Below are 26004 nucleotides of genomic sequence, written 5' to 3'. Positions count from 1 at the left end.
CACGTCGTGACGCTTTGTCCTATTAGGTACTGGCACTCAGCCCCGCCTAGCCAATAGAACGCGGCTCCTAGAGCGACTCTCGGCCGCGTATTCTAATGTGCTAACTTGGACAGGCGACGTCATTTCCCACGACACACCCTTTCTCCCTTCCCTTAGCTCTGTACTTTGACAGGCGAGGCATCCGTCCAATCACCAGCGAGACGTTCCAGCCGTCGTCCAATGAGCGGTGAGGAGGGGCGGGAGAGGCGCGAGCGGCGGATTTCCTGCTGTTCCCCGTCAGCTCGTTGCTCTCACTCGCTGGTCTGTTCCATTAATCTGACGGGGGTCGCCCTGCCGCAGCGGAGAAGTCAGTGAGAGGCTGGAATTGGCCGCTGTCACGTCTGCCTGGTCGCCTCACCCCCTCTTCCTCAGAGCAGAGTTTCCCCGCCCAGCTCGGCTCACACACCGCGAGCACCATGCCGGCCGTATCAAAGGGGGACGGGATGCGGGGACTGGCCGTCTTCATCTCTGACATCAGGAACTGTGAGTGCGGGGAGGGCGGGGCGCGCTCGTCTGCTTGCCGGGAAGTTTCAATGGGGTGTGGGAGCCTCCCATCCCCCCACTGCATCTGGGAGGAGGACCTGTCAGAGGGTTGTGGAGGCATCCATAGAGCTGCCATTCTTGTATGTCAGTGTGGTGGGGGGCTGTCTTGTTGGTGCAGGTGAGGTGTGATTGTACAGAAGAGTACCTGTCATTCTTCCCTGACAGCACACATTCTTGTGTAGACATCCATAGACCTGACATTCTTGTATGTCAGTGTTATAAGGCACTATCTTGTTGACAGGTGAGGAGGAAGTGTCATTCTCCCCTGGCTGCACACATGCTTATATAGGGATCCATAGACCTGACATTCTTGTATGTCAGTGTTGTGGGGGGCTGTCTTGTTGGTGCAGGTGAGGTAGACTGTACAGAAGAGAACCTGGCATTCTCCCCTGAGCGCTCAGAGCCTTGTAGAGGGATTTATAGACCTGCCATTGTTGTGTGTCAGTGCTGATCAGTGTTGTGGAGGCGTCCATAGACCTGCCATTCTTGTGTGTCAGTGCTGCTCAGTGTTGTGGAGGCATCCATAGACCTGCTATTCTTGTGTGTCAGTGCTGCTCAGTGTTGTGGAGGCATCCATAGACCTGCCATTCTTGTCTGTCAGTGCTGCTCAGTGTTGTGGAGGCATCCATAGACCTGCCATTCTTGTCTGTCAGTGCTGCTCAGTGTTGTGGAGGCATCCATAGACCTGCCATTCTTGTGTGTCAGTGCTGCTCAGTGTTGTGGAGGCATCCATAGACCTGCCATTCTTGTGTGTCAGTGCTGCTCAGTGTTGTGGAGGCATCCATAGACCTCCCATTCTTGTGTGTCAGTGCTGATCAGTATTGTGGAGGGATACATTGACCTGCCATTGTTGTGTGTCAGTGCTGCTCAGTGTTGTGGAGGCGTCCATAGACCTGCCATTGTTGTGTGTCAGTGCTGATCAGTGTTGTGGAGGCGTCCATAGACCTGCCTTTCTTGTTTGTCAGTGCTGATCAGTATTGTGGAGGGATACATTGACCTGCCATTGTATTGTAGGGGGCTATCTTGTTCAGAGGTGAGATATGGCTGTACAGAAGAGGACCTGTAATTTATTCTCACCTAACACAGAGGCTGTGGCAGGATCCATAGAGCTGCCATTCTTATATGTCAGTGCTGTTCGGTGTTGTGAGCTATGACTGTGCAGGAGTCTACAGGAGAGAAGCTGTCATCCTTCCCACCACTGAGCATGTGATAGACGACAGCAGAAGCACTGTTTCTTAATGAGTACTTGGATGTGTATATCTGTAGTATTGCCTTTCCTATATAGGCAGTGCTTTTAATCAAAGAAGAGCACTTATTTAAAGAGAACCTGAAGTGAGAAGAATATGGAGGCTGCCATATTTATTTCCTTTTACACAATACCAGTTGCCTGGAAGTCCTGCTCTAATCCTTTTAGCTGTGGACACTTACCAGGCTTGCAGATCAGATGTTTGTGACAAAGCTGCATGCTTGTTTCAGGTGTGTGATTCAGACACTACTGGTGCTGACCTGATCAGCAGGACACCCAGGCAACTGCAATTGTTTAAAATGAAATAAATGTGGCAGCCTCTATCTGCTATAGAATAGCATCTGTCATTCTTCCATACGCTTCCCTCTATTAGAGGATGTTATATTCATGACAAACGAGTCCTTATTTAATCCCTGGAGCCTGGTCATTCGTGCATGGCCAGTGCGTCTCAGTATTACGTGTGCCTACTGCACAAAGCTTTGGCTGAATAGTGTGGGTGTAGTTTACTCAGTGAAGATCACAGCAACTTATACAGTATCATCTCGTTATAATAAACTCAAGTATGGTACACATTCTGGTATTGTAAACTACCTCGCTGGTCCGGGCCAATCTCTATTATAAGTGTATGAGAGCAACACTTGGCATAGTAAGCCCGGCTATAATAAAACTTTTGTTATAGCAAACTTTTTTTGGGACCCTATGTGACGCTGAATCTGGATATAGTAAACAGTGGGTGGCGCATGCATCATATGCCAGTGTGAAACCCATGGTAAGCTGCTCTCTTCAGGCTGGTTGTGAGTTGATTCTTGGTAACATTTGTTAGACAAGAAGAATGGTCCAGGTGCTGGATATACAGTACTGTACAAATAAGCAGCCTGGGGAAAATGAGGAATAATGTGAATGTAAACAAGAGGATGCAGCCGTTACTACTTCCACTTTGTAATCACTGATAAAGTATCATCATAGACAGTCCTCCCAAAGGATTGTACGCACTCCTGGGTATCTCTTCCAGTGTTAGCGATGATGCTCCTGGTAGCTTGTGGAGCGCAGTACAGGCTACTTTCACTTGTAGTGTAGTTTAGAGAGGCCTACTTGTTGCAAAACTTAGGAGAGTGGAGAGGAGAGTGCTAATCCTGTTATCGGTACCCTGCACATTACAAATGTGAGTGGTTTATCATGATTGGCTGCATTTTGAAGAAGGCTTCATGATTGGCCTAAGTATGAGCAGAGTTTTGCAGGACACCTGCTGAAAGTCTTGCCCCCGGAGCTATCGGAGTCACTCAAAGGAATCGAGTGGTTGCCTCTAATCAGTGATGGCTAAAAACTGGGAGAGCAGGCATGTGTACCATGCTGTACTCATGCCCACCCCTCCCCCTGTCATGCTTTAATAACCCCCAAAGCTACTTCCAGGTCGGGAGGGTCGGCGATCGTTGTGGCTAGAAGCGTTCTACACATGTACACAACATCACAACTTTATAGTGTGAATGCGCAGAGCGGCCATGCTCACGATCAAGGACGCAGGTCGCCGTGCAGCGTCTGTGCACTGGTCACGACACTCCCTACCCGAAAGCATTTAAAACCTATTACCAAAAAAAAGTCCATATAGAGCCACAGTCAGGTAAAATAAAAATAAAAAAATACCAGTGTGGGTAATTTTGCAACTCAGCAATGAGCAGATGCAATTTTTGTAAGAAAACCATTTGCTGTTCAGGTGAACCAAGCACCAATTTTATCATTTAGGGCATCTCTAGGAGATTAAAAATGCATGTCAACAATGTGGCTAATTATTGGAAAAAAAAAAAAATTTACCTGTTCATTTTAAGGTTTAGCAGAGGCCTTTGTTATACAAAAATACAGCAAGCAGGACTTTGTTACCCTAATTCCATGGGGCCTACTTGACCGCAGATGTTTCAGGCACATAAAGACTGATGTAATTATTTTATTGCACACATTAGTAGAGAGCAAATAAAAGCTTTCATCAGCAGGGGGTGTAGAGATTGGACACTATGCTTCAAATAGTTTAAAGACCTCACAGATGTTATCTTCACACCTTTCTCTGGACAAATAATGGGCAGCTAGAAGGGGAGGGGGGAACATGGTAGCTCCTATAGCTATTAGAAGCCAGAAAAAAAGTGGTGCTCGTTTCTCTTTAAAGCCCGAACGCACTTGCAAGGAAGGTCACCAAAAATGACTACTGGTGATTGTTTCAGGCCACTTTGCAAAGTTTGTGCAGGTGTCCACTGATTCATACTGACTGTTAGTGAACGGATATGCTTGAAAATTATTTCAGGTCACTTGTTGTTCTATTATTTGTGTTTTTGAAAAACACTTATTCACTCGAATGAAAATTGCAGCAACATCACAGCGATTTATTTATTATTATTTTTCAAAAAATACAGCAAGTAGGACTTTGGCAATCAGGGAAAATTGTATCACAATCTCTTTGCAGTACTTACCTTGTGGTTATTGACTAATTGTCCTTGTGTTATGCGATCTGAATCTGATCCCAACATTAAACACCAGAGTTGCATGTTAATCTGAGGAGTCCTTTCCTGGCAGGCACTGTGGTAATCACCTGTAAGATGCCCATCAAACTGATGGTAAAGGAATGGAGAGAGATTTTCAAATACAACAGTAATTTGTAGAGCTTTTCTGAAGGTGAGATTCACGTGAAAGGCACTGAGGACTAGTACATCTCCATTTGTAGAGTGGAGGAAAAATAAAGGATAAACTAAAAAGTTGTTGTTTTGTTTTAAAGGGTAACTATTAGGCATAAAAACCAAAATCCATTCCCTTTTTCTATCTGCAATACAGATAAAAAGGATGCTAAAAATACAATGCCTAACTTCAAAACCAATCTTACTTTTTTAAAATTACAGATGAATCCTCATGTCCCCAGCTCTAAAGTATGCAGCAATTAGCCGCAAAAGAGAAGTTGCGGGGTGGAAGGAGTTCTCCTTTACTTTTCTCCCCAGACACAGCTAGTTCAGTCTGATTGGCTGCAGCCTGTGTCAGTCACGCCTATCCCTTTCTCATTGGCTGCCTCCATGTTTGCCACTGTCCGCCCCTCCATGCACTCCAGCCCGGTCGCATCCATGGGGACCCTCGGCCCTGCTACCATTTCCATAGGGTCTCCCCATGCATTTACCCTCAACACTGTAGCATTGGCGCTCGTCCTGCAGCATTATAGAGCTTAGCGGGGAAGAATATATGCAGCGCACACAGATTCGCCTCAACATGGTTCCAGGCGATGGAGCTGCATTTATTCTTCCTTGCTAAGCACTGTTATGCTAGGAGACAAGCGGGGATGCTGCAGGGTTGAGGGTAAATGCAGGGGGGATCCCTATTAATATGGTAGCAGGGCTGGGGGTTCTCCTGGATGCGGGGGTGCCACTAATGTAGCGCTGGCTATTGCTGTGGGGAGGAGGAGGGGTAAGGGAGGAAATGACGCCAGCATTGGCTTCGCGGGAGGGAGTAAAGATGGCCTCTGCCAGGGAACGGGATTCTCTGCATTTACTTTTTTTTTATTTTATAAAATTCACTGAAAACAAATTGTGGACAGTGCAGTGCATCTATCATGTAAGTAGAGCTAGTATTGATCTACTTATATGTGTGTTTTTGTATCCTGGCATAGTATGGCTGACAGCTCCTCCTTTAAGCAACTTTTTATTTAGCAGCTTATCTTTTGGTTGCTGTTTCTGTCTGTGCGGCTATAGATGATCAGTGTTCTCCCCAAAAACATTTTCAAGCCGGGTGGCATGAAACTATAGCCGGGTGGGGCAAGATGAGAGAATGGAGGACTGGCACTTCTCTGCTTATAGCAGAGGAGGAGGTGAGCAGATAACAGCCGGGTGGTCACCAAAAATAGCCGGGTGGAGCACCCGGCTAAAAGAGCCTGGGGAGAACACTGGATGATGGTGCTCATCTGCTGAGAGGGAATTTTTCACCTCCCCTTCCTTTAAACCCAGTAGTATAAAAACTCTTGTCCAAAGTTACTAAAGCATACCTGAAGTGACTTGATGATATGATAGATAAGTGGGTACATATAGTACAAATCCTAAAAACTTGCTGACTTTTTTTTTTTCTTCCCATCGCAATGGTTAATAAACCAGCGCTTCCTTCTACTGAGGTAAGTATCTGACTTTTTTTTTTAAATTCACAGGCTTGCTTTAACCACTTAAGGACTGCAGTCATAAAACCCCTTAAGGACCAGAGCCTTTTTTTCCATTCAGACCACTGCAGCTTTCACGGTTTATTGCTCGGTCATACAACCTACCACCTAAATGAATTTTACCTCCTTTTCTTCTCTCTAATATAGCTTTCTTTTGATGCTATTTGATTGCTCCTGTGATTTTTACTTTTTATTATATTCATCAAAAAAGACATGAATTTTGGCAAAAAAATGATTTTTTTAACTTTCTGTGCTGACATTTTTCAAATAAAGTAAAATTTCTGTATACATGCAGCGCGAAAAATATGGACAAACATGTTTTTGATTTAAAAAAACCCATTCAGTGTATATTTATTGGTTTGGGTAAAAGTTATAGCGTTTACAAACTATGGTGCAAAAAGTGAATTTTGCCATTTTGAAGCATCTCCGACTTTTCTGACCCCCTGTCATGTTTCATGAGGGGCTAAAATTCCAGGATAGTATAAATATCCCCCAAATGACCCCATTTTGGGAAGAAGACATCCCAAAGTATTCACTGAGAGGCATGGTGAGTTCATAGAAGATTTTATTTTTTGTCACAAGTTAGCGGAAAATGACATTTTGTGACAAAAAAAAAGGGAAAAAAAAAATTCCATTTCTTCTAACTTGCGACAAAAAAAAATGAAATCTGCCACGGACTCACTATGCTCCTCTCTGAATACCTTGAAGTGTCTACTTTCCAAAATGGGGTCATTTATGGGGTGTGTTTACTGTCCTGGCATTTTGGGGGGTGCTAAATTGTAAGCACCCCTGTAAAGCCTAAAGGTGCTCATTGCACTTAGGGCCCCTTAGCGCAGTTAGGCTGCAAAAAAGTGCCACACATGTGGTATCGCCGTACTCAGGAGAAGTAGTATAATGTGTTTTGGGGTGTATTTTTACACATACCCATGCTGGGTGGGAGAAATATCTCTGTAAATCACAATTTTTTGATTTTTTTACACACAATTGTCCATTTACAGAGATATTTCTCTCACTCAGCATGGGTATGTGTAAAAATACACCCCGAAACACATCATACTACTTCTCCTGAGTACGGCGATACCACATGTGTGGCACTTTTTTGCACCCCAACTGCGCTAAGGGGCCCAAAGTCCAATGAGTACCTTTAAGATTTCACAGGTCATTTTACGACATTTGGTTTCAAGACTACTCCTCACGGTTTAGGGCCCCTAAAATCCCAGGGAAGTATAGGAACCCCACAAGTGACCCCATTTTAGAAAGAAGACACCCAAAGGTATTCCGTTAGGAGTATGGTGAGTTCATAGAAGATTTTATTTTTTTGTCACAAGTTAGCGGAAATTGATTTTAATTGTTTTTTTTCACAAAGTGTCATTTTCCGCTAAGTTGTGACAAAAAATAAAATCTTCTATGAACTCACCATACTCCTAACTGAATACCTTGGGATGTCTTCTTTCTAAAATGGGGTCACTAGTGGGGTTCCTATACTGCCCTGGGATTTTAGGGGCCCTAAACCGTGAGGAGTAGTCTTGAAACCAAATGTCGCAAAATGACCTGTGAAATCTTAAAGGTACTCATTGGACTTTGGGCCCCTTAGCGCAGTTAAGGTGCAAAAAAGTGCCACACATGAGGTATCCCCGTACTCAGGAGAAGTAGTATAATTTGTTTTGCGGTGTATTTTTACACATACCCATGCTGGGTGGGAGAAATATCTCTGTAAATGGACAATTGTGTGTAAAAAAATTAAAAAATTGTGATTTACAGAGATATTTCTCCCACCCAGCACGGGTATGTGTAAAAATACACCCCAAAACACATTATACTACTTCTCCTGAGTACGGCGATACCACATGTGTGGCACTTTTTTGCACCCCAACTGCGCTAAGGGGCCCAAAGTCCAATGAGTACCTTTAGGATTTCACAGGTCATTTTGCGAAATTTGGTTTCAAGACTACTCCTCACGGTTTAGGGCCCCTAAAATGCCAGGGCAGTATAGGAACCCCACAAGTGACCCCATTTTAGAAAGAAGACACCCCAAGGTATTCAGTTAGGAGTATGGTGAGTTCATAGAAGATTTTATTTTTTGTCACAAGTTAGCGGAAAATGACACTTTGTGAAAAAAAACAATTAAAATCAATTTCCGCTAACTTGTGACAAAAAAATAAAATCTTCTATGAACTCACCATACTCCTAAGTAAATACCTTGGGGTGTCTCCTTTCTAAAATGGGGTCACTTGTGGGGTTCCTATACTGCCCTGGGATTTTAGGGGCCCTAAACCGTGAGGAGTAGTCTTGAAACCAAATGTCGCAAAATGACCTGTGAAATCTTAAAGGTACTCATTGGACTTTGGGCCCCTTAGCGCAGTTAAGGTGCAAAAAAGTGCCACACATGAGGTATCCCCGTACTCAGGAGAAGTAGTATAATTTGTTTTGCGGTGTATTTCTACACATACCCATGCTGGGTGGGAGAAATATCTCTGTAAATGGACAATTGTGTGTAAAAAAATTAAAAAATTGTGATTTACAGAGATATTTCTCCCACCCAGCACGGGTATGTGTAAAAATACACCCCAAAACACATTATACTACTTCTCCTAAGTACGGCGATACCACATGTGTGGCACTTTTTTGCACCCCAACTGCGCTAAGGGGCCCAAAGTCCAATGAGTACCTTTAGGATTTCACAGGTCATTTTGCGAAATTTGGTTTCAAGACTACTCCTCACGGTTTAGGGCCCCTAAAATGCCAGGGCAGTATAGGAACCCCACAAGTGACCCCATTTTAGAAAGAAGACACCCCAAGGTATTCAGTTAGGAGTATGGTGAGTTCATAGAAGATTTTATTTTTTGTCACAAGTTAGCGGAAAATGACACTTTGTGAAAAAAAACAATTAAAATCAATTTCCGCTAACTTGTGACAAAAAAATAAAATCTTCTATGAACTCACCATACTCCTAAGTAAATACCTTGGGGTGTCTCCTTTCTAAAATGGGGTCACTTGTGGGGTTCCTATACTGCCCTGGGATTTTAGGGGCCCTAAACCGTGAGGAGTAGTCTTGAAACCAAATGTCGCAAAATGACCTGTGAAATCTTAAAGGTACTCATTGGACTTTGGGCCCCTTAGCGCAGTTGGGGTGCAAAAAAGTGCCACACATGAGGTATTCCCGTACTCAGGAGAAGTAGTATAATTTGTTTTGCGGTGTATTTTTACACATACCCATGCTGGGTGGGAGAAATATCTCTGTAAATGGACAATTGTGTGTAAAAAAATTAAAAAATTGTGATTTACAGAGATATTTCTCCCACCCAGCATGGGTATGTGTAAAAATACACCCCAAAACACATTATACTACTTCTCCTGAGTACAGCGATACCTCATGTGTGACACTTTTTTAGCAGCCTAGTTGCGCAAAGGGGCCCAAAGTCCAATGAGCACCTTTAGGCTTTACAGGGGTGCTCACAATTTAGCAACCCCCCCACATGCCAGGACCGTGAACAAAGCCCACAAATGACCCCATTTTGGAAAGAAGACACCCCAAGGTATTCCATGAGGGGCATGGTGAGCTCATAGAAAAAAAAAATTTTTGTCATAAGTGAGCGGAAAATGACATTTTGTGAAAAAAAACATACAACAATTTCTGCTAACTTGTGACAAAAAAATAAAATATTCTATGAACTCACCATGCACCTCACGTAATACTTTGGGGTGTCCTCTTTCCAAAATGGCATCATTCGTGGGGTCTGTCCTGGCATTTTAGGGTCTCTGCAATCATTACATGTATGGCCAGTATTAGGAGTTTCTGCTATACTCCTTATTTTGGGCATACGGGTACTGCACTCTGGGCTGAAAGGAAAAATGACAGTCAATCAATCAATCAATGTGGATGAAAAAATATCTGCCAAAAAATGTGAAAAAAAAGAGGGGAAGGCGTCTGCCAGGACATAGGAGCTGCCACCCAAAAACGTCCACCCACTCAGCTCGTATGCCCTGGCAAAGCCGATTTATCCATTCACACCGATCGATGTGGATGAACAAATCATTGCCAGAGTTCTTTTTTGATACAAAGTGCTTGCCAAAGCATAGGAGCTCCAACACCACCCCTCAGCTCATATGCCTCGGCAAACGTATCTTTTTTACTGCAGAGGAGAAATCTCGTCCTGCAGCGCTGCATGCACCGACTTGTGTGTAATCTGACAGACACACAATGCTTCTGTCAGGATGCACCATCAGTGCTGCAGCTGGTTGGTCGGTCGGTCGGTCCACCTGGAAGGGTAAAGGATGGAAAAAAGAGAGAAAAACACACACAAAAAAAACAAGCAAGCAGCAAAGCAATAACTTCATCAACATCAACTTTTATAAACTTTAATGAACATTTTTAACCCAAACATTAACATTGGGAACCAAACATTAACTTTTTTGCTTACCTGTTTTTTTTATTTGTTTTTTTTTTTCTTACCTTTCTGAGGACAAACCTCTCGTCCCCCATGGGACAATATGCAAAGTGCAAATCGCACAGAGATGTGGCGAAGTACATTATGCACTTTGTCCCAAGTGAAAGGAGAGGTTTCTGGCAGCACTGTGTATTAGGGTCTCTGGAAACCTGATGTCTGGGTTCACACTGCATATTGGCGTATCCGGTGGGTCGCGCGCACCGCATCGCCCCAAACAGACCTTCAGAGAATACCGCTAGAGTAGCATTCGACAGTAATCGCATTCGGCCTAGTAAGTAACTGCGTCGCCGTAGACTAACATGACTTCCGGGCCGACCCAAATTGCCACAGAAGCCACCCAGTAACGTAGGCAGTAGGCATGCACTAGCGTTAAGTCAAGCACTTCCGGCGTAGGGGGGGGACCGCAAAGTGTGACTTTCGCTAGGCAATTTTCCCTAACGCATCACGCCAGTGTGAAATAGCACAGAGACCCTTGTGTGCCTACTGCTATGTTTGGAGTTCCCTACTCTCTAAAAGTGTATCTGCTCATGATACCTCTGGAAACACTCCCCTAGGCATAGACCAGGCTGGTCAGGACACATGGGACAGTAAACAGAGGTGTCACGCCTTGTTCCAGCCCTGCTGCAGACACAACAACGTTTTCTTGGGGTGCGTTGATTTGGGCCACACGGAATGGGAAAGGCGTAGTGCCTTTCATGCAGCCCGCTAACTGCATTTTGGGGTTGGGCCACGGCACCTCCTGGATACAGGAGTTCCATAACGATGTCTTCCTGGAATTTAAGGAACGCTCCAGTTCTCCCAGCCTTACTGTAGAGAACAAAGCTGTTGTAAATACCCAATTGAATTAGATAAACAGACACTTTTTTATACCAGCGTCTGGTTTTGCGGGAAACTAAATAGGGCCCTAACATCTGGTCATTGAAGTCCACCCCTCCCATGTAAGCATTATAGTCGTGGACGGCGAGAGGTTTTTCAGTGACCTCAGTTGCCCGTTGAATTTGGACTGTCGTGTCTGTGTGAATGGTGGACAGAAGGTAAACGTCCCTCTTGTCCTTCCATTTCACCGCGAGCAGGTCATCTGTACACAAGGCAGCCCTCTCCCCCCGTGCAAGCCGGGTACTAACGAGCCGTTGGGGGAAGCCCCGGCGACTAGGCCGCACGGTGCCACAGCAGCGGATCCCTTCTATCTTTAAATGCTGATAGAGGGCCACACTTGTGTAGAAGTTGTCCACATAAAGATGGTACCCCTCCTGGAACAAAGGTGACACCAAGTCCCACACAATCTTGCCACTGCTCCCCAGGTAGTCAGGGCATCCGACCGGCTCCAATTTTGAGTCTTTTCCCTCATAGACCCTAAAACCATAAGTATAGCCTGTGGCCCTTTCACAGAGCTTATACAGTTTCACCCCATACCGGGCGCGCTTGCTTGGGATGTACTGTTTGATGCCAAGGCGCCCGGTAAAATGTATGAGTGACTCGTCTACACAAATGTGCTGTTCAGGGGTATAAGCATCTGCAAATTTTGATGACATGTGGTCTATGAGGGGCCGAATTTTGTGGAGCCGGTCATAAGCAGGGTGGTCACTCCGATGACAGGTTGTGTTGTCATTGAAGTGCAGGAAGCGCAGGATCATCTCAAACCGTGTCCTGGACATGATAGCAGAGAACATGGGCAGGTGATATATTGGGCGCGTAGACCAATAAGACCGCAATACATTCAATTTGACTAGACCCATGTTAAGGAGAAGGCCCAAAAAAGTTTTAAGTTCGGAAACTTGGAGTGGTTTCCACCGGTAAGCCTGGGAATAGTACTTATTCGGGTTGTCGGTGATGTATTGTGTGGCATAACGGTTGGTCTCAGCCACAATTAAGTCGTAGAGATCCTCGGTGAAGAACAGATGAAAAAAGTCTAGGGCCGTTACTAGATTATCTGTCTCCACCTGGACTCCAGACTGGGCGGTGAAAGGGGGCAGTACGGGTGCGGCGGAACCAGGGGATTGCCAATTGGGATTTGCCAGCACCTCTGGAAGACTATGGGTAGTACGGGCCCGTTTTCTTGGTGGCTGCGACTCGGGTCTTAATGCACGTGCCACCGAACCAGTTTCAACTTCCCTTCTGGTGCTCACCACTTCACCAGGGTCTACGGAAGTACTGGTGCCAGGTCCAGGAGATGCTGCGCTGCTGGTGTATGCCTCACCATGAAACCTCAGACCAGCGCTAGCACCACTCTGCTGCCCTTGAGGCAGATCCTGCGCCACCTGCGGTCCAGTGACATGGGGTGTGGTACGCCTGGCTCTAGCCGGGACCTCAACCTCGTTATCGCTATCGGTCAGCGAGCCACTGCTGTCCACAGGTTCGTACTCTGACCCAGAAGATTCGTCGGATGAGATGTCCCAATCGTCCTCATCCGACTGGGCCATGTACCTGAGAACCTCATCATCGGAATACCCCTTTCTTGCCATGGTGGGCTGCTAAATTTAGGGGGTATTCCTCTGAGACTACCCAGGAAAAAGATGACACTAATCAGCGACTAATTAGTGACTGTGGTGCGGTGGGCTGAGCGCTAACTGACACTAACACAGGGGCCTAGCTAACTGGCCTAACTGTTAACACTAGTGATACTAAAAACACTATTTTTAGATCACTAGGATAGTGACCGGGGGGGGGGGGGGGGGGAAATCAGGGGGCAATCAGACAGCAATGGGGGCAATCAGAAACAATCACAGACAATCAGAGGGCAATCAAGGCAATTACAACACAATTAGAGCCAATAAGAGTGATTAGAGGGCAATCACAGCCAGTCAGCGCAATCAAAGCCAATCGCGGGGCAATCGAAGCCAATCACAATACAATCGAAAACCAATGACGGGACAAACGAAGCCAATCACGGGACAATCGAAGCCAATCACGGGACAATCGAAGCCAATCACGGGACAATCGAAGCCAATCACAGCACAATCGAAGCCAATCACGGGACAATCGAAGCCAATCACGGGACAATCGAAGCCAATCACGGGACAATCGAAGCCAATCACAGCACAATCGAAGCCAATCACAGGACAATCAAAAACCAATCACGGGACAATCTAAGTCAGTCACAGGGCAATTGAGACAATTGGAGCCAATCAAAGCACAATCAAGCGTTACAGACAGGAGATTAGATATACACAATGGCAGGGGGGTGATCTAGGGCAGGGTGGAGTGATCAGAGGGAGATATAAGGGCAGGGGGGAGGGTGATCAGGAGCCTGCAGTGACAGGTGGTGACGGGGTGATTGATAGGTAATTACAGAGGAGAAAATAAGCAAGCAATGCACTGGCGGGGGGTCTGTGGGCGATCTGAGGGTTCGGGTGGGTGATTGGGTGCCCGCAAGGGGCAGATTAGGGTCTAATCTGATGGGTAGCAGTGACAGGGGGTGACGGGGTGATTGATAGGTGATCAGAAGGTAATTACAGGGTAGAATATATGCAAGCAATGCACTGGCAAGTTGATCAGAGGGGGTCTCAGGGCAATCTGAGGGGGTGGGCGGGTGATTGGGTGCCCAAAAGGGGCAGATTAGGGACTGATCTGATGGGTAGCAGTGACAGGTAGTGACAGGGGGTGATTGATGGGTGATTGATGGGTGATCAGTAGGTGTTTAGAGGAGAGAAAAGATGTAAACAATGCACTTGGTAGGTGTTATGAGGGTGGGCCTGTGGGCGATCTGAGCGTGTGGGTGGGTGATCAGATGCCCGCAAAGGGCAGGTTAGGGTCTAATCTGATGGGTGGCAGTGACAGGTGATGACAGGGGGTGATCGATGGGTGATTGACAGGTGATTGACAGGTGATTACAGAGAATAGCTGTATACAGTACAGGGGGGGGGGAGGTCTGGGGGGGGGGTCTGGGGAGGATCTGAGGGTGTGGGGGGGTGATCAGGCGCCCCCAGGGGGAAGTTTAGGACCTGATCTAAAAGATAGCGTTGACAGTTAGTGACAGGGGGTGATTGATAGGTGATTAGGGGGGTGATTGGGTGCAAACAGTGCTGTCAGGGGGTGGGCAGGGGGGGGTCTGATGGGTGCTGTGGGCGATTAGTGTGCAGGGGGGGCAGGATCAGTGTGCTGGCATTTGGACTCACAGTGCTGCCTTCCTCTCTGGTGGTCGATCGAGCGCTGTGACCACCAGGGAGGAGGCAGCGTGTATAATACGCTTTGTTTACCTAACAAAGCGTATTATACACTTTCAATTGGCCATTTCAAAAAGTTGCAACCCGCCGGCGCTGCTGATTGGCCGGCGGGTTGACGTCACATGTGGGCGGAGCCTAATGCCGGCGATGCGCGCGCAATCCGCGCGCGCGATCGCCCGCAATCCCCTCCCCCAGGACCCGACGCCATTCTGCGTTACGTGGTCCTGGGGCTGCCACTTTGCCGCCGCCAATATGAAGTAGGCGGTCGGCAAGTGGTTAAGGCCGGTTTTAAGGGTTTTTTTTTTTTTTTTTTTTTTTTTTTTTTTGTGATGCTACTGCCGCATCCCTTAACGCAAAAAATGAGTTGTACAACCCTGCGGCAGAGTTTGTTGACATGGTCATATGCATAGCACCGCCGCCGTCACTTAGTGACGTACTCAATCCTGGGCAGGAAGTATGTCACTGGGATTCCCGTCGATGCACCGCGCTCCCTCATTTACATGTAGTGTCGCCCATAGACTTCCTTTACCCCAAGCTCCGTGCACTAAGCGCGGTGCTTGCGGGAATGCGCTGCAGCCCTTGCGTTAGATCAGATACTTCCACCGCAACAGAGTACAATAACCTTGTGCTTGGTTACTACTGCTATGGCCCTTTAAAAACTAAGTCCTCTGCTCCCGATGCTGCTCCCATTGCTGGGTGGTGCCAGTAATCTATAGATGGGAAACGAGGAAAGGGACCTGAAGGAGTGGTTAAGCTCAAAAGCATAGTGACGGCATCACGTGACGAGCTCCCGCCCGCTGACCGTCTCTCCCGGCGTTCCATCGCATCTTCAAGCTCTGGCCAAGCTCAGATGCTGTGAGAGGACTCACTGGCGGCCTCGGACACTCTTTATACCACTTAACTTGTGTAAGTGCAACTCTATTAGCATTTTCATATAATAAAAAGTGAATACACCATTAAAGCGCGTCCTTTCCTCTTATTAATTCAACCTCAACAGACCGCATTGGGTATGAAGGTCTCCATAGACTTTCATTGCTTTTGCAGCCCCTTTGCGGTAAAATATGGTAACACAACACAAGTTTAACATGTAAGTGCAAAGGGGGCCTAAATGGAATCGGCACTTTTCAACTACTACTCTTTATATCCATGTTGGCTACCACTTCCATGTACAGGACTTCTCGCAGGACTCACAAATCTGATGCTTTCAGTCCTTTGAAATCATCCACTGCAACTTAAAAACTGACCTCTTCAGACCTAATGTGACCATAAGCACTGAAGGGATGTACACATTTATAAGGAGTTCAGGAACTACAATACTAGAACGTTTTGAGGAGACCGTTCCACTAAGTTATGAGAACAGGCATATAAAGAGACTCAGTATCAAAAAAAAAGTTCCCTGGGGGTACTCACCTCGGGAGGGGGAAGCTTCAGTTTCCCAATGAGGCTTCCCCCTCCCCTGTAGCTGCAGGCAGTCCAGCGCTGGCTCCCCCGAAGTGTCCCGGAGTCCTCCCTCGACAAGCCTGTCAAGCACTGATTTATTTACCTCTCCTGGCTCCAGCGGGGGCGCTTTTGCAGTTTTCCGCACGGAGATAGGCGAAAATAGCCGATCTTTGTCGAGTCCACTCTACTGCGCAGTAGAGCGGCCCGACGGAGATTGGTTATTTCCGCCTATCTCCGTGCGGAGAGCCGATACTGCGCCTGCGCTGGAGCCAGGAGAGGTAAATATTTACATCGCCGCCGTTCCGGGAGGATATTCGCTGCCGCCGTGGGACCAAGAAAGATGGTGGAAGCCTCAATAGGATCCGGAGGCTTCCCCCACCCGAGCTGAGTACCCCCCGGGGGAGGTTTTCTTCGTTACAGGTTTTCTTTAAAGTACATCAGGTACCTGATTTAGGCAATTTGTCCAGTCCTTACTTATTTTGTGAATTCATCCAGCGCTATATAACAAGACACAAACTACCCACTTATAAGCAGGGCTTTGGAGTTGGAGTCAAGGAGTCTGAGCAATTTTGGGTACCTGGAGTTGGAGTCTGAGTCGTCGTTTCATAAACTGTGGAGTCGAAGTCGGATCACCTTTGTACCAAATCCACAGCCCTTGTAAGTATTAAACTAAGGAGTCCAAGCCATTTTGGGTACTTGGAGTCGTTGGTTTCATAAACTGAGGAGTTGGATGATTTTTGTACCCACTCCACAGCCCTGCTTATAAGCAGTTCATTGACTCCTCGTACTACATCTAGGCCCTCTCTCTCCTTGGCATTGCTGTGTGTACTTTGTATGTATTTTTCTTTTTTTATTAGGGTGGGCAATATGTTGTGCATTATCTGTTGTTTGTCCATATAAACTTTTTGAAATAGTACTCCATATTTATTACGTACCGTACTCGTACAGCAATGTGGAAGAAAATATTTGCAAAATGTAAATACAGTATATAATCGTCTTGGTGCTGCAAGAGGTCAAAAAGTCATACACTTTGCAATAAGGAGAAAAACATCCAGTCATGTTATTAAACTAGGGGTCACCCTATTAAAAATTGAATTCCTTATTTTAAAAAAAAAAAAAATTCACATATCCGCATCCTAATCTGTCAGGACCATGGTCGTTATATCACACGGGGAGGGGTTTCACCACACTATCAGTCGTTAATGTTCTATTCGAGAAAAGGCAAATATTTCTCACTAGTAAAAAGGCCCGCCCATTAAAAAAACGGGGCCAGGCTGTGGGCGCTACCGCCCGCCCACACACACAACACGCACACCGTTGCGTCCCGCTCGCCTGTCCCCCACAGCTGTCCAAAGTATATGCACAAAGGTAGATGTTGCTTTCTTGGCAGTTGGAAAAAGCTGTTATTTCCCACAATGCAACGAGGTTCCCAGACAGCAAACTGTTATTATATAGGATGGAAAATGGGGTATCTGCTACTGAATGAAGTTCAATCCTGGGTTAAAGTTTCTCTTTCAATTGAGCACAGGTCAGGTCCTTACTGGCCAATCTGTACAAGGCAAGTCCGCTCCTGGGACAGACCTGAAACCTGTTATCCATTATTGCCCCAAATTCTTTCTGCTTTCTTTTTTTTTTTTTTTTTTTTTTTTTTTTTTTTTTTTTTTTTCTTCCCCCAGCAGCCTCCGTGGATTTTGTGTTACTAAGCAGCACTTCCTCTCCTGCGTAGCCTGTGTGAGGAAATTCAAGCTGCTTCATTGCCCCGCCTTTTACACTTGCCTCTGGTGTTCAGACAGCATCAAGTGTTTTTTTTTTTTTTTTTTCTTGAAAACAGTCATAACCTGTTTCTCTTAAACGCCCCACCCAACTCTGTGCTGGAATTCTATTCATTAGCTCTACTCTTTGGTGTAGGAATTGCACATCTGTCATATGGGGAAAATAGGCATTGAGACGTGTACAACAGACATATAACTTGTTTCTGACACAGAAGGTATGGTAGTACCTTGGCTATGGACTGGGACACTTACCAGCCATTAGGAAGTCTCCATTGGCTGTGTTCTAGCAAACCATTACTCTCCACAGGTTCTTGCAGAACATCTCATGTTTGGCAGAGCAATAAATGCTTCCTCGCTCCTTTTGAGGTAATTCCTCACCTGTCATTTGGCAGAACCACAACACACCATGCGCCTATCTCCTGCTCTTTTAACTGGCTGCTTCTTTACCAGTGATGACTAAGGCAGGGTTCACACTTATTTAGGTTGCGTGGGAGAACACGTTTGCTGCACACATAATGAAAGTCAATGACTAATTTTGCTTCTGCTAAAATTTGAAAAATTGTGTTCACGTTTTTGCATTTGCAGGAAAACAATGCTACATTTTGCCAGAGCTGTGGTGTCGGTAAAAAAAAAATCATCCGACTCCTCAGTTTATGAAACCTCCGACTCCAGGTACCAAAATTGCTCTGACTCCTTAGTCTAAGAGAACCCCTTTAAAGGACCATTATCGCGAAAATCATACATCATTATTGTGTAAACGTATACAAATAAGAAGTATGTTTTTTCCCAGAGTAAAATGTGCTATAAATTACTTTTCTCCTATATTGTTGTGACTTACAGTAAGTAGTAGAAATCTGACATTACTGACAGGTTTTGGACCAGCTCATTTCCTAACCTCATTTCTCTGTGGCTTCTTTATTTTCAAAAGCACTTAGTAAATGGCAGTTGCTCCATCCAACTGCCAAAAAAGTGTGCAGCAAGCATGGAAGCTGGTGAGCATATTTAAATAAATCCTTTTCAGGGAGTCTCTTTCTTAAAGCGGATCCGAGATGAAAAACTAACTATAACAAGTAACTTGTCTATATATCTTATCTAAAGTGTAGATAGTTTACACAGCAAATCTAATTGCAAACAGCTTTAATAGAATATGATTATTTCTTCCTGTGATACAATGACAGCAGCCATGTTGTTTGTGAACATTACACAGAGGCAGGCTTATCTGCATCTTGTGCAAAAAAAACCTAACCCCCCTCCTCCCCTCCTCCTCCCCTCTGCCTCTGAAATCTCTGGCTAGCAATACCTCCCCATCCTCCTGCCCAGACTGATCTCCCATGAGTCCTTGCTACTGTCTGAAAGTGCCTTGGCTCTCTGAAAACCTGTGGGTGTCACTGTTTTAGTTTATAGGGAATTAGAGTATTAAAACAAAAACAAAAAAGTATTTGGCTTGAGAAATGCCCTATAAACAATAGGAAAGGAACACAATTATGCAATGAGTAAAAGTTCATCTCGGATCCACTTTAAGAATAAAGGCCATGCTGCAAACCCCCCGTGAGGAAATGAACTGGTCCAAAACCTGTAGGTTCTGTCAGATTACTACTACCTACTGTAAAGGTGCCCATACACTCGTCAGATTAGCAGCAGATAGATAAGAAATGCATCTGATGATCTATCTGATGCGTTTTTAGAACATTTTTTACCAGGATAGAATTCCAATAGATTTCAGTTTGAAATCTATTGAAATTCGATCTGATGGCATTTTTTTGCCATCAGATTTCCATTAAGGCCAATGCAAACTGATAAGCAATCTCATCAGATCGACCTAAATTTTCCACCCTGCCAGTTCGATGGAAATCCATCGAAATCGGCCATCGATCGGTCGATTGGCTAACCGATTTGCAAACGATCAATCGATCGATCGGGATCAATCGGTCGGCCAGAAAATCGGCTGAGTGTATGGGCCCCTTAAGTCTCCGTAACATAGAGTTATTTATGGCTCATTTTACTCTGGAAGAAACGTACTGCTTATTTGTATTTGTTTAAATTTTACACTTTTTCACGATGGTGGTCCTTTATTTGAATATTACTTTTCCTGGCTAATTTTTAGTACTACTTGAGAGAAACACGATTGATTGATTGCATCTATCATATATCATTAACCATATGAGTGTAGGGCATCAATGTTATTTATTTTTAGGAAAAGGGAAGAAAATTCTGCCCCAAACAGCACCACTCCGGGATTTAGGAAAAATATCAATCTTTATTATAACACACAGGTATGCCATTTCTGCATTAAATGAAAGCCCTAAAAAGCTGTAACTGGCCCAACCACAGTCAATAGTGCGTTTCACATAAATTGTGCACAATAATATGTATATCAAACTCAAAATGCATATCCTCAGATCAGCTATACTGAGATGGGTACCAAGAAGGACCCTTTCAGTAGAAACCGAATGGGTTTTTAAACAACTAGTATTGTTTAAAAGGAAATAAATATGGCAGCCTCCATAGCCCTCTGTTCAGTTGTCCTTTAAATGGATACTTAAAGGACCATTGTTGCGTAAAAGCCATAAATTACCTTTCTCCTATGTTGCTGTCACATACAGTAGGTAGTAGAAATCTGACAGAACCGACAGGTTTTGGGCTAGTCCATCTTTTCATAGGGGATTCTCAGCATGGCGTTTATTCCCTGATAAATATTTAGATAAAGATGCTGGCCAGCCTCCCTGCACACCGTTTATTTTTTGTTCTGGCAGTTGGACGGAGCAACAGCTATTCACTAAGTGCTTTTGAAAATAAAGAAATCCCAGAGAATCCCCCATGAGGAGATGGGCTAGTCCAAAACCTGTCGGTTCTGTTAGATTTCTACTACTTACTGTAAGTGACAGCAACATAGGAGAAAAGTAATTTATGGCTCATTTTACTCTGGGACAAATGCACTTCTTATATGTATAGGTTTACATATATTTAAGATTTTTGCGACAGTGGTCCTTTAAGCCTGCTGGGGAAAAAAAGTTTTACTCACCTGGGGCTCCTGTCCCGCGTCAGTCCTCAACTATCCTCCATTCTCCCGCTGCCAGCTAGTTTCGTTTTCTCCGACTCCGTGCAGGAACGCTCTTGCAGGCGGCAACACGTGCAAGGATACACTTTGCCAGGGCTGCACATGCGCAGGGGGCTGTTAGAAGCCCCAGGTGAGTGAAACTTATTTTTCCGGCAGGCTTAAGTATCCCTTTAAGTACCTGGATCCGAGATAAAAAAAACTAACTATAACAAGTAACTTGTTTATATATCTTATCTAAAGTTTTAGCTGCAAACAGCTTCAGCAGTTTTTTACAGCTACTTGTCTGTCAGCTGCTTGTTTAAATCCTCACAGTGGCTCAGTTTAAACCGCATTCCTCTGTGCTTGCGCTGCATCATTGCTACTCAGCAGCCGCATCTCGCTCCCTGTTTCAGGCCTGGAATCCACTGGGGTGATTTTGTGAGCGTTTAGTGAGCGATTCAAACCTCTAGCGATTTCCCTAAACGCTCAACTAATGTTAATGGATGGGCCAAATTCCACTGGAGCGATTGTGATTACCAAAACGCAGGACATGCAGCATTTTTAGCGTTTAGCATTAGCGTTTCTGCAATGTAAAGGATATAAACGCTGGCATAATCGCTCATCAAAACCTACACAAAGCGATTTTGCTAGCGTTTTGAAGTTACTGCACACTGTAAAATAATTTAAAATTAATTGAAAGGACCAATCAGAATTAAAAACGCTAATAGCTACACAACCGCTGGCAAACAGAATACACTTTTTAAAATCGCTGCCAAAAACGCTCATGAAATCGCTTACAAAACGCTCACAGAAACCGCTAGCGATTGCGTTTTGTAGTGGGTTCCAGGCCTCACACATGCTGGTGCTTGGCTGCCATCCACTATAACCTCTGATTCTCTAACCCACAGTTCCCCAACCCTATCCTCCAGGCCCACCAACAGTACATGTGTTGCAGAAAACCACACACTATCACAGGTGAGGTAATTAGTGTCTCCACAGAGCTGATTAAATACCTCTGTGGATTTCCACAAAACATGCACTGTTGGTGGACCTTGAGGACAGGGTTGGAGAACCTACATGTTCTTCCTGCATCAGAGGAGGAGGAGCATGGTATTCCACAGCCGTGCTTGTGGCAGAGAAGCCGTGGATGCATCATGCACTTAAAGGGTGAGATCTGTTGTGCACAACAGAAGTAGGGGCAGACAGAAGCCACATTTTTCTTTACAAAAAATGAGTGCCACCTTGCTGTGATTTTACCTGTTTTGGCTGGTTGCAACTTTACTGGTTTTCCCAGCCAGTCCATGCCTGGGATTCATGACTTCCAGTTGCAGAATTCTGCTTGTTTATGCCCTACCTTCTGCTACTAGCAACAGGCTGGCAGTGATGGGTAAGTGGAGGTAACGGCCCATTCTCTTCAGAGAGATGTGTGCTGTCTAGGCTACTCATATGTGAGGTCACTTCTCGTCTGCCCGTGCCCCGTACTAGCAAGTGCACGGGAGCAGCTGACAGGCGGTGAATTCAACACCTTAAGTCTCCTGTGTGAAAGGGGCCTTATTGTATGGGTGCAGATAATGGTGCAGTGAAGCAGTGCAGTGCAGTGTACACAGTGTACAGGCTGCAGTGAAGGGGAAAGTGTAAACAATAGCTTTCCAACAAAGTGTCAGGACTTACCGGGGACACAAAGCGGTCGATGCATTAAATATACCAAAGGCTTCCGGGGGGGGGGGGGGGGGGGGGTGTTAGTATATTTGTTATATACTCATCTGCTCTTGTTTCAAACGTCTCTTAAAAAGACGATATTTCAAAAGGAAGATTCTCAGACACAAACAATTGTTCAAGTTGATTAGGATTGATTGGCTCCATCTGAGAATGCGGAGAAACGTTAGGCCCTGTTGAGAGTAGCGAGAATGTTTATATAAATGATCTGAGCTGTGAGGCGTGATTGTTTTTGCGGTACTGATGCAGAATCGGTTGTTGCAGTGCTTCTGGCCTCTAATACTCTACATCTTGCTTTATATAAGGATGAGGTAATGTTAGGCTCCCTTTTTATTTTTATAATAAAGAAAAGCGACGCAGATGGTTAAAGAATCCCTCTATTCTTCCTCAGCTGCATGTGTTGGGTGTGTTCAGGTTGGCCTCCGACGTGTGTTCTCTTTTAGTTGACAATGTATGAGCTTATGCTTGCCAGTGTAAATAAGCATAGCAAGCTCAGCCCTGGGCTTTTTAAAGGAAACCTGTAGGGAAAAATTGCTTAATTCGGGTATTTACTTAAAGGGACACTGTAGGGGGGTCGGGGGAAAATGAGTTGAAGTTACCCGGGGCTTCTAATGGTCCCCCGCAGACATCCTGTGCCCGCACAGCCACTCCCCAATGCTCCGGCCCCGCCTCCGGTTCACTTCTGGAATTTCAGACTTTAAAGTCTAAAAACCACTGCGCCTGCGTTGCCGTGTCCTCGATTTCGCTGATGTCACCAGGAGCATACTGCACAGGCCCAGTATGGTCTGTGCCTGCGCAGTACGCTCCTGGTGACATCAGCGGGATTGAGGACATGGCAACGCAGGCGGAGTGGTTTTCAGACTTTAAAGGAGAACTGTGGTGAGAGGTATATGGAGGCTGCCATATTTATTTCCTTTTAAGCAATACCAGTTGCCTGGTTATTCAGCTAATCCTCTGCCTCTAATACTTTCAGCCGTAGGCCCTGAACAAGCATGCAGCAGATTAGGTGTTTCTGACAAATTTAGACAGATATGACAAGATTAGCTGCATGCTTGTTTCTGGTGTGATTCAGACACTTCTTTAGGCAAATAGACCATCAGGGCTGCCAGGCAACTGGTATTGCTTAAAAGGAAATAAATATGGCAGCCTCCATATCCCTCTCACTACAGTTCTCCTTTAAAGTCTGAAATTCCAGAAGTGAACCGGAGGCGGGGCCGGAGCATCGGGGAGTGGCTGCGCGGGCACAGGATGTCTGCGGGGGAACGTTAGAAGCCCCGGGTAAGTTCAACTCATTTTCCCCCGACCCCCTACAGTGTCCCTTTAAAGAGAAACCGTAACTAAGAATTGAACTTCATCCCAATCAGTAGCTGATATCCCCTTTTACATGAGAAATCTATTCCTTTTCACAAACTGATCATCAAGGGGCTCTATAAAGGCGAGTACACATGCCATACTTTTTTAAATGACTGGTCCGTCAGACCCTCCCACGGTGTGGTCTTCTGCCAACAGTTTTGCGCGAGTACAAGCTGTCGGCAGACTAATGAGACTGTTTTTGACTGATCCACAGGAGGGTCTGACGGACCTGTCGCTTGAAAAAGTATGGTGTGTGTATGCACCTTATGGCTGATATTGTGATGAAACCCCTCCCACAGGAAACTGTGAAGGACCATGGTCCTGGCAGTTTCCGGTCTCTGAACCTCGCTGCATTGTGGAAAATAGCTGTTTCCAACTGCCAAAAAAGCAAGCAGCGTCAACTTCCAGTGACCTCACCTGCCAGCAGTAAAAATGTCGTCATGTGATAAATGTCCGAATGTAAATCGGGGAGAGGAAAGATTTTACAATGGGCAAACACTGACTAAATCATTTATACATAATTATTGTAAAAATTAAGCCCTTTTTTTAATTTATTATTACATTATTTTCATTGGAGTTCCTCTTTTTAGTTTCAAAATATTTTATTAAGAATTCCAGTGAGGGCTTACAGCTTTTAAATTTTCCCTTATCAGAAGGGCATTATTCAACAGATCAAATTAACATATACAGAACATGTATAAACAGAAAACAGTCATACAGGTCCTATCAATGTTCGAGGAAGGGGCAGCCAGGTGATCGGGGAGAGTCCCTAAAAGGAGAGGGCGCAGGACCTAAGTCCCATCGATGTCGAGGCTGAGAGCCAGGGCTGCCAGGTGCGGGTAAATGGCAAAGTTGCATCATTGACTATTGCTAATAATCTCTCTGAGATAAGTATTTCCATGACAGTCTAGGAGGGAAGAAGCAGGTTGGCACTACTGCAGGAGCGGGTGTCTTGCGGTGGTGTAACGGTATTCCCACTATCAGCCTAGCGTGCTCAGGTTATAAGGCATGTTCATAGTGGCAGAGGAGGCAGGAAATGGAGAAAACCGGCACTGCTAGAAGCTGTATTTATTATCCGATAAATAAGTGGTACATGCGTATGCAATAAAACAGGCTGTTAGCGCTGTGATACAAAAAAAGCAAAGTTCAAGTAGCTAGTGGAATACCTGTTGTGGTGCGGTGGGTGCTGGGTGCTTAAGCCTGACGGCCGTTTCGCGCACGTCTGCGCATCTACGGAGGCTGCATTGTGGGCCCACAATGCAGCCTCCGTAGATGCGCAGACGTGCGCGAAACGGCCGTCAGGCTTAAGCACCCAGCACCCACCGCACCACAACAGGTATTCCACTAGCTACTTGAACTTTGCTTTTTTTGTATCACAGCGCTAACAGCCTGTTTTATTGCATACGCATGTACCACTTATTTATCGGATAATAAATACAGCTTCTAGCAGTGCCGGTTTTCTCCATTTCCTGCCTCCTCTGCCACTATAAGTATTTCCATGACAATGGCATCAGCCATGTCAATTGAGAGGGTAGGTTTTAGCCACTGACGGGCAAGGTGAAGGCGGGCTGCCTTGGCAATATGTTGGGCTAGCCTGTGATGTGGATACTTCCATCTCTGGGGCTTATGTCCTAAAAGAAGTTGGAGAGGATCAGGTGCCAGGGGGATCTCCAAAGCCGTACCAATTGCTGATGCTACTTGAGCCCAATATTTTTTTGCAACGACAGAACCACCATATGTGAGCGAGGTCACCCAGCTGGCCACATCCCCTGAAACATAGAGGAGATTTATCATTGGAGATAGTGTGCAATCTCTGGGGGGTGAAATATGTACGATGTAATATTTTGTAATTAGTTTCTATATGGGAGTAATAGTTACTACCTTTTGCTAGGGTAAGGCAACATTTGGACCATTGTTTGATAGTAATAAAGCTGGCCATACACTGGCCCGATTTGCCGCAGTTTTGACAGCAGATTCGATCACTGAGATCGAATCTGCTGCCAATCGTTCGCGCTACACGCCGAATTTCGATCCATTTCGTCCGATCCCGTCGATCGCCCGCGGGTAGGGAGCGCG

At 45.5% G+C, this 26004-nt stretch overlaps 1 protein-coding gene across 4 annotated transcripts in view; it reads left to right on the top strand.

Moving 5' to 3' along the window:
• Window positions 1–229: 229 nt before the first annotated feature.
• AP2A1 (adaptor related protein complex 2 subunit alpha 1) overlaps window positions 230–26004 on the top strand; it is a 135031-nt gene continuing 109256 nt past the window's right edge. For 2 of the 4 annotated variants that reach the window (XM_068241336.1, XM_068241334.1), the window contains exon 1: window positions 230–522. In XM_068241336.1, coding sequence (XP_068097437.1) covers window positions 456–522 — 67 coding nt within the window. In that variant the 5' untranslated portion in view covers window positions 230–455. Of the gene's footprint in view, window positions 523–17522; window positions 17609–26004 lie in introns of those variants that run through there. The other 2 variants (XM_068241335.1, XM_068241333.1) reach the window with 1 other exon arrangement.

This window comes from Hyperolius riggenbachi, chromosome 6 (assembly GCF_040937935.1).
Source record: "Hyperolius riggenbachi isolate aHypRig1 chromosome 6, aHypRig1.pri, whole genome shotgun sequence".
Lineage (NCBI taxonomy): Eukaryota > Metazoa > Chordata > Amphibia > Anura > Hyperoliidae > Hyperolius > Hyperolius riggenbachi.
Note: the sequence above shows the minus strand (reverse complement) of the source record. Positions and strands in the feature narration are given on the sequence as shown.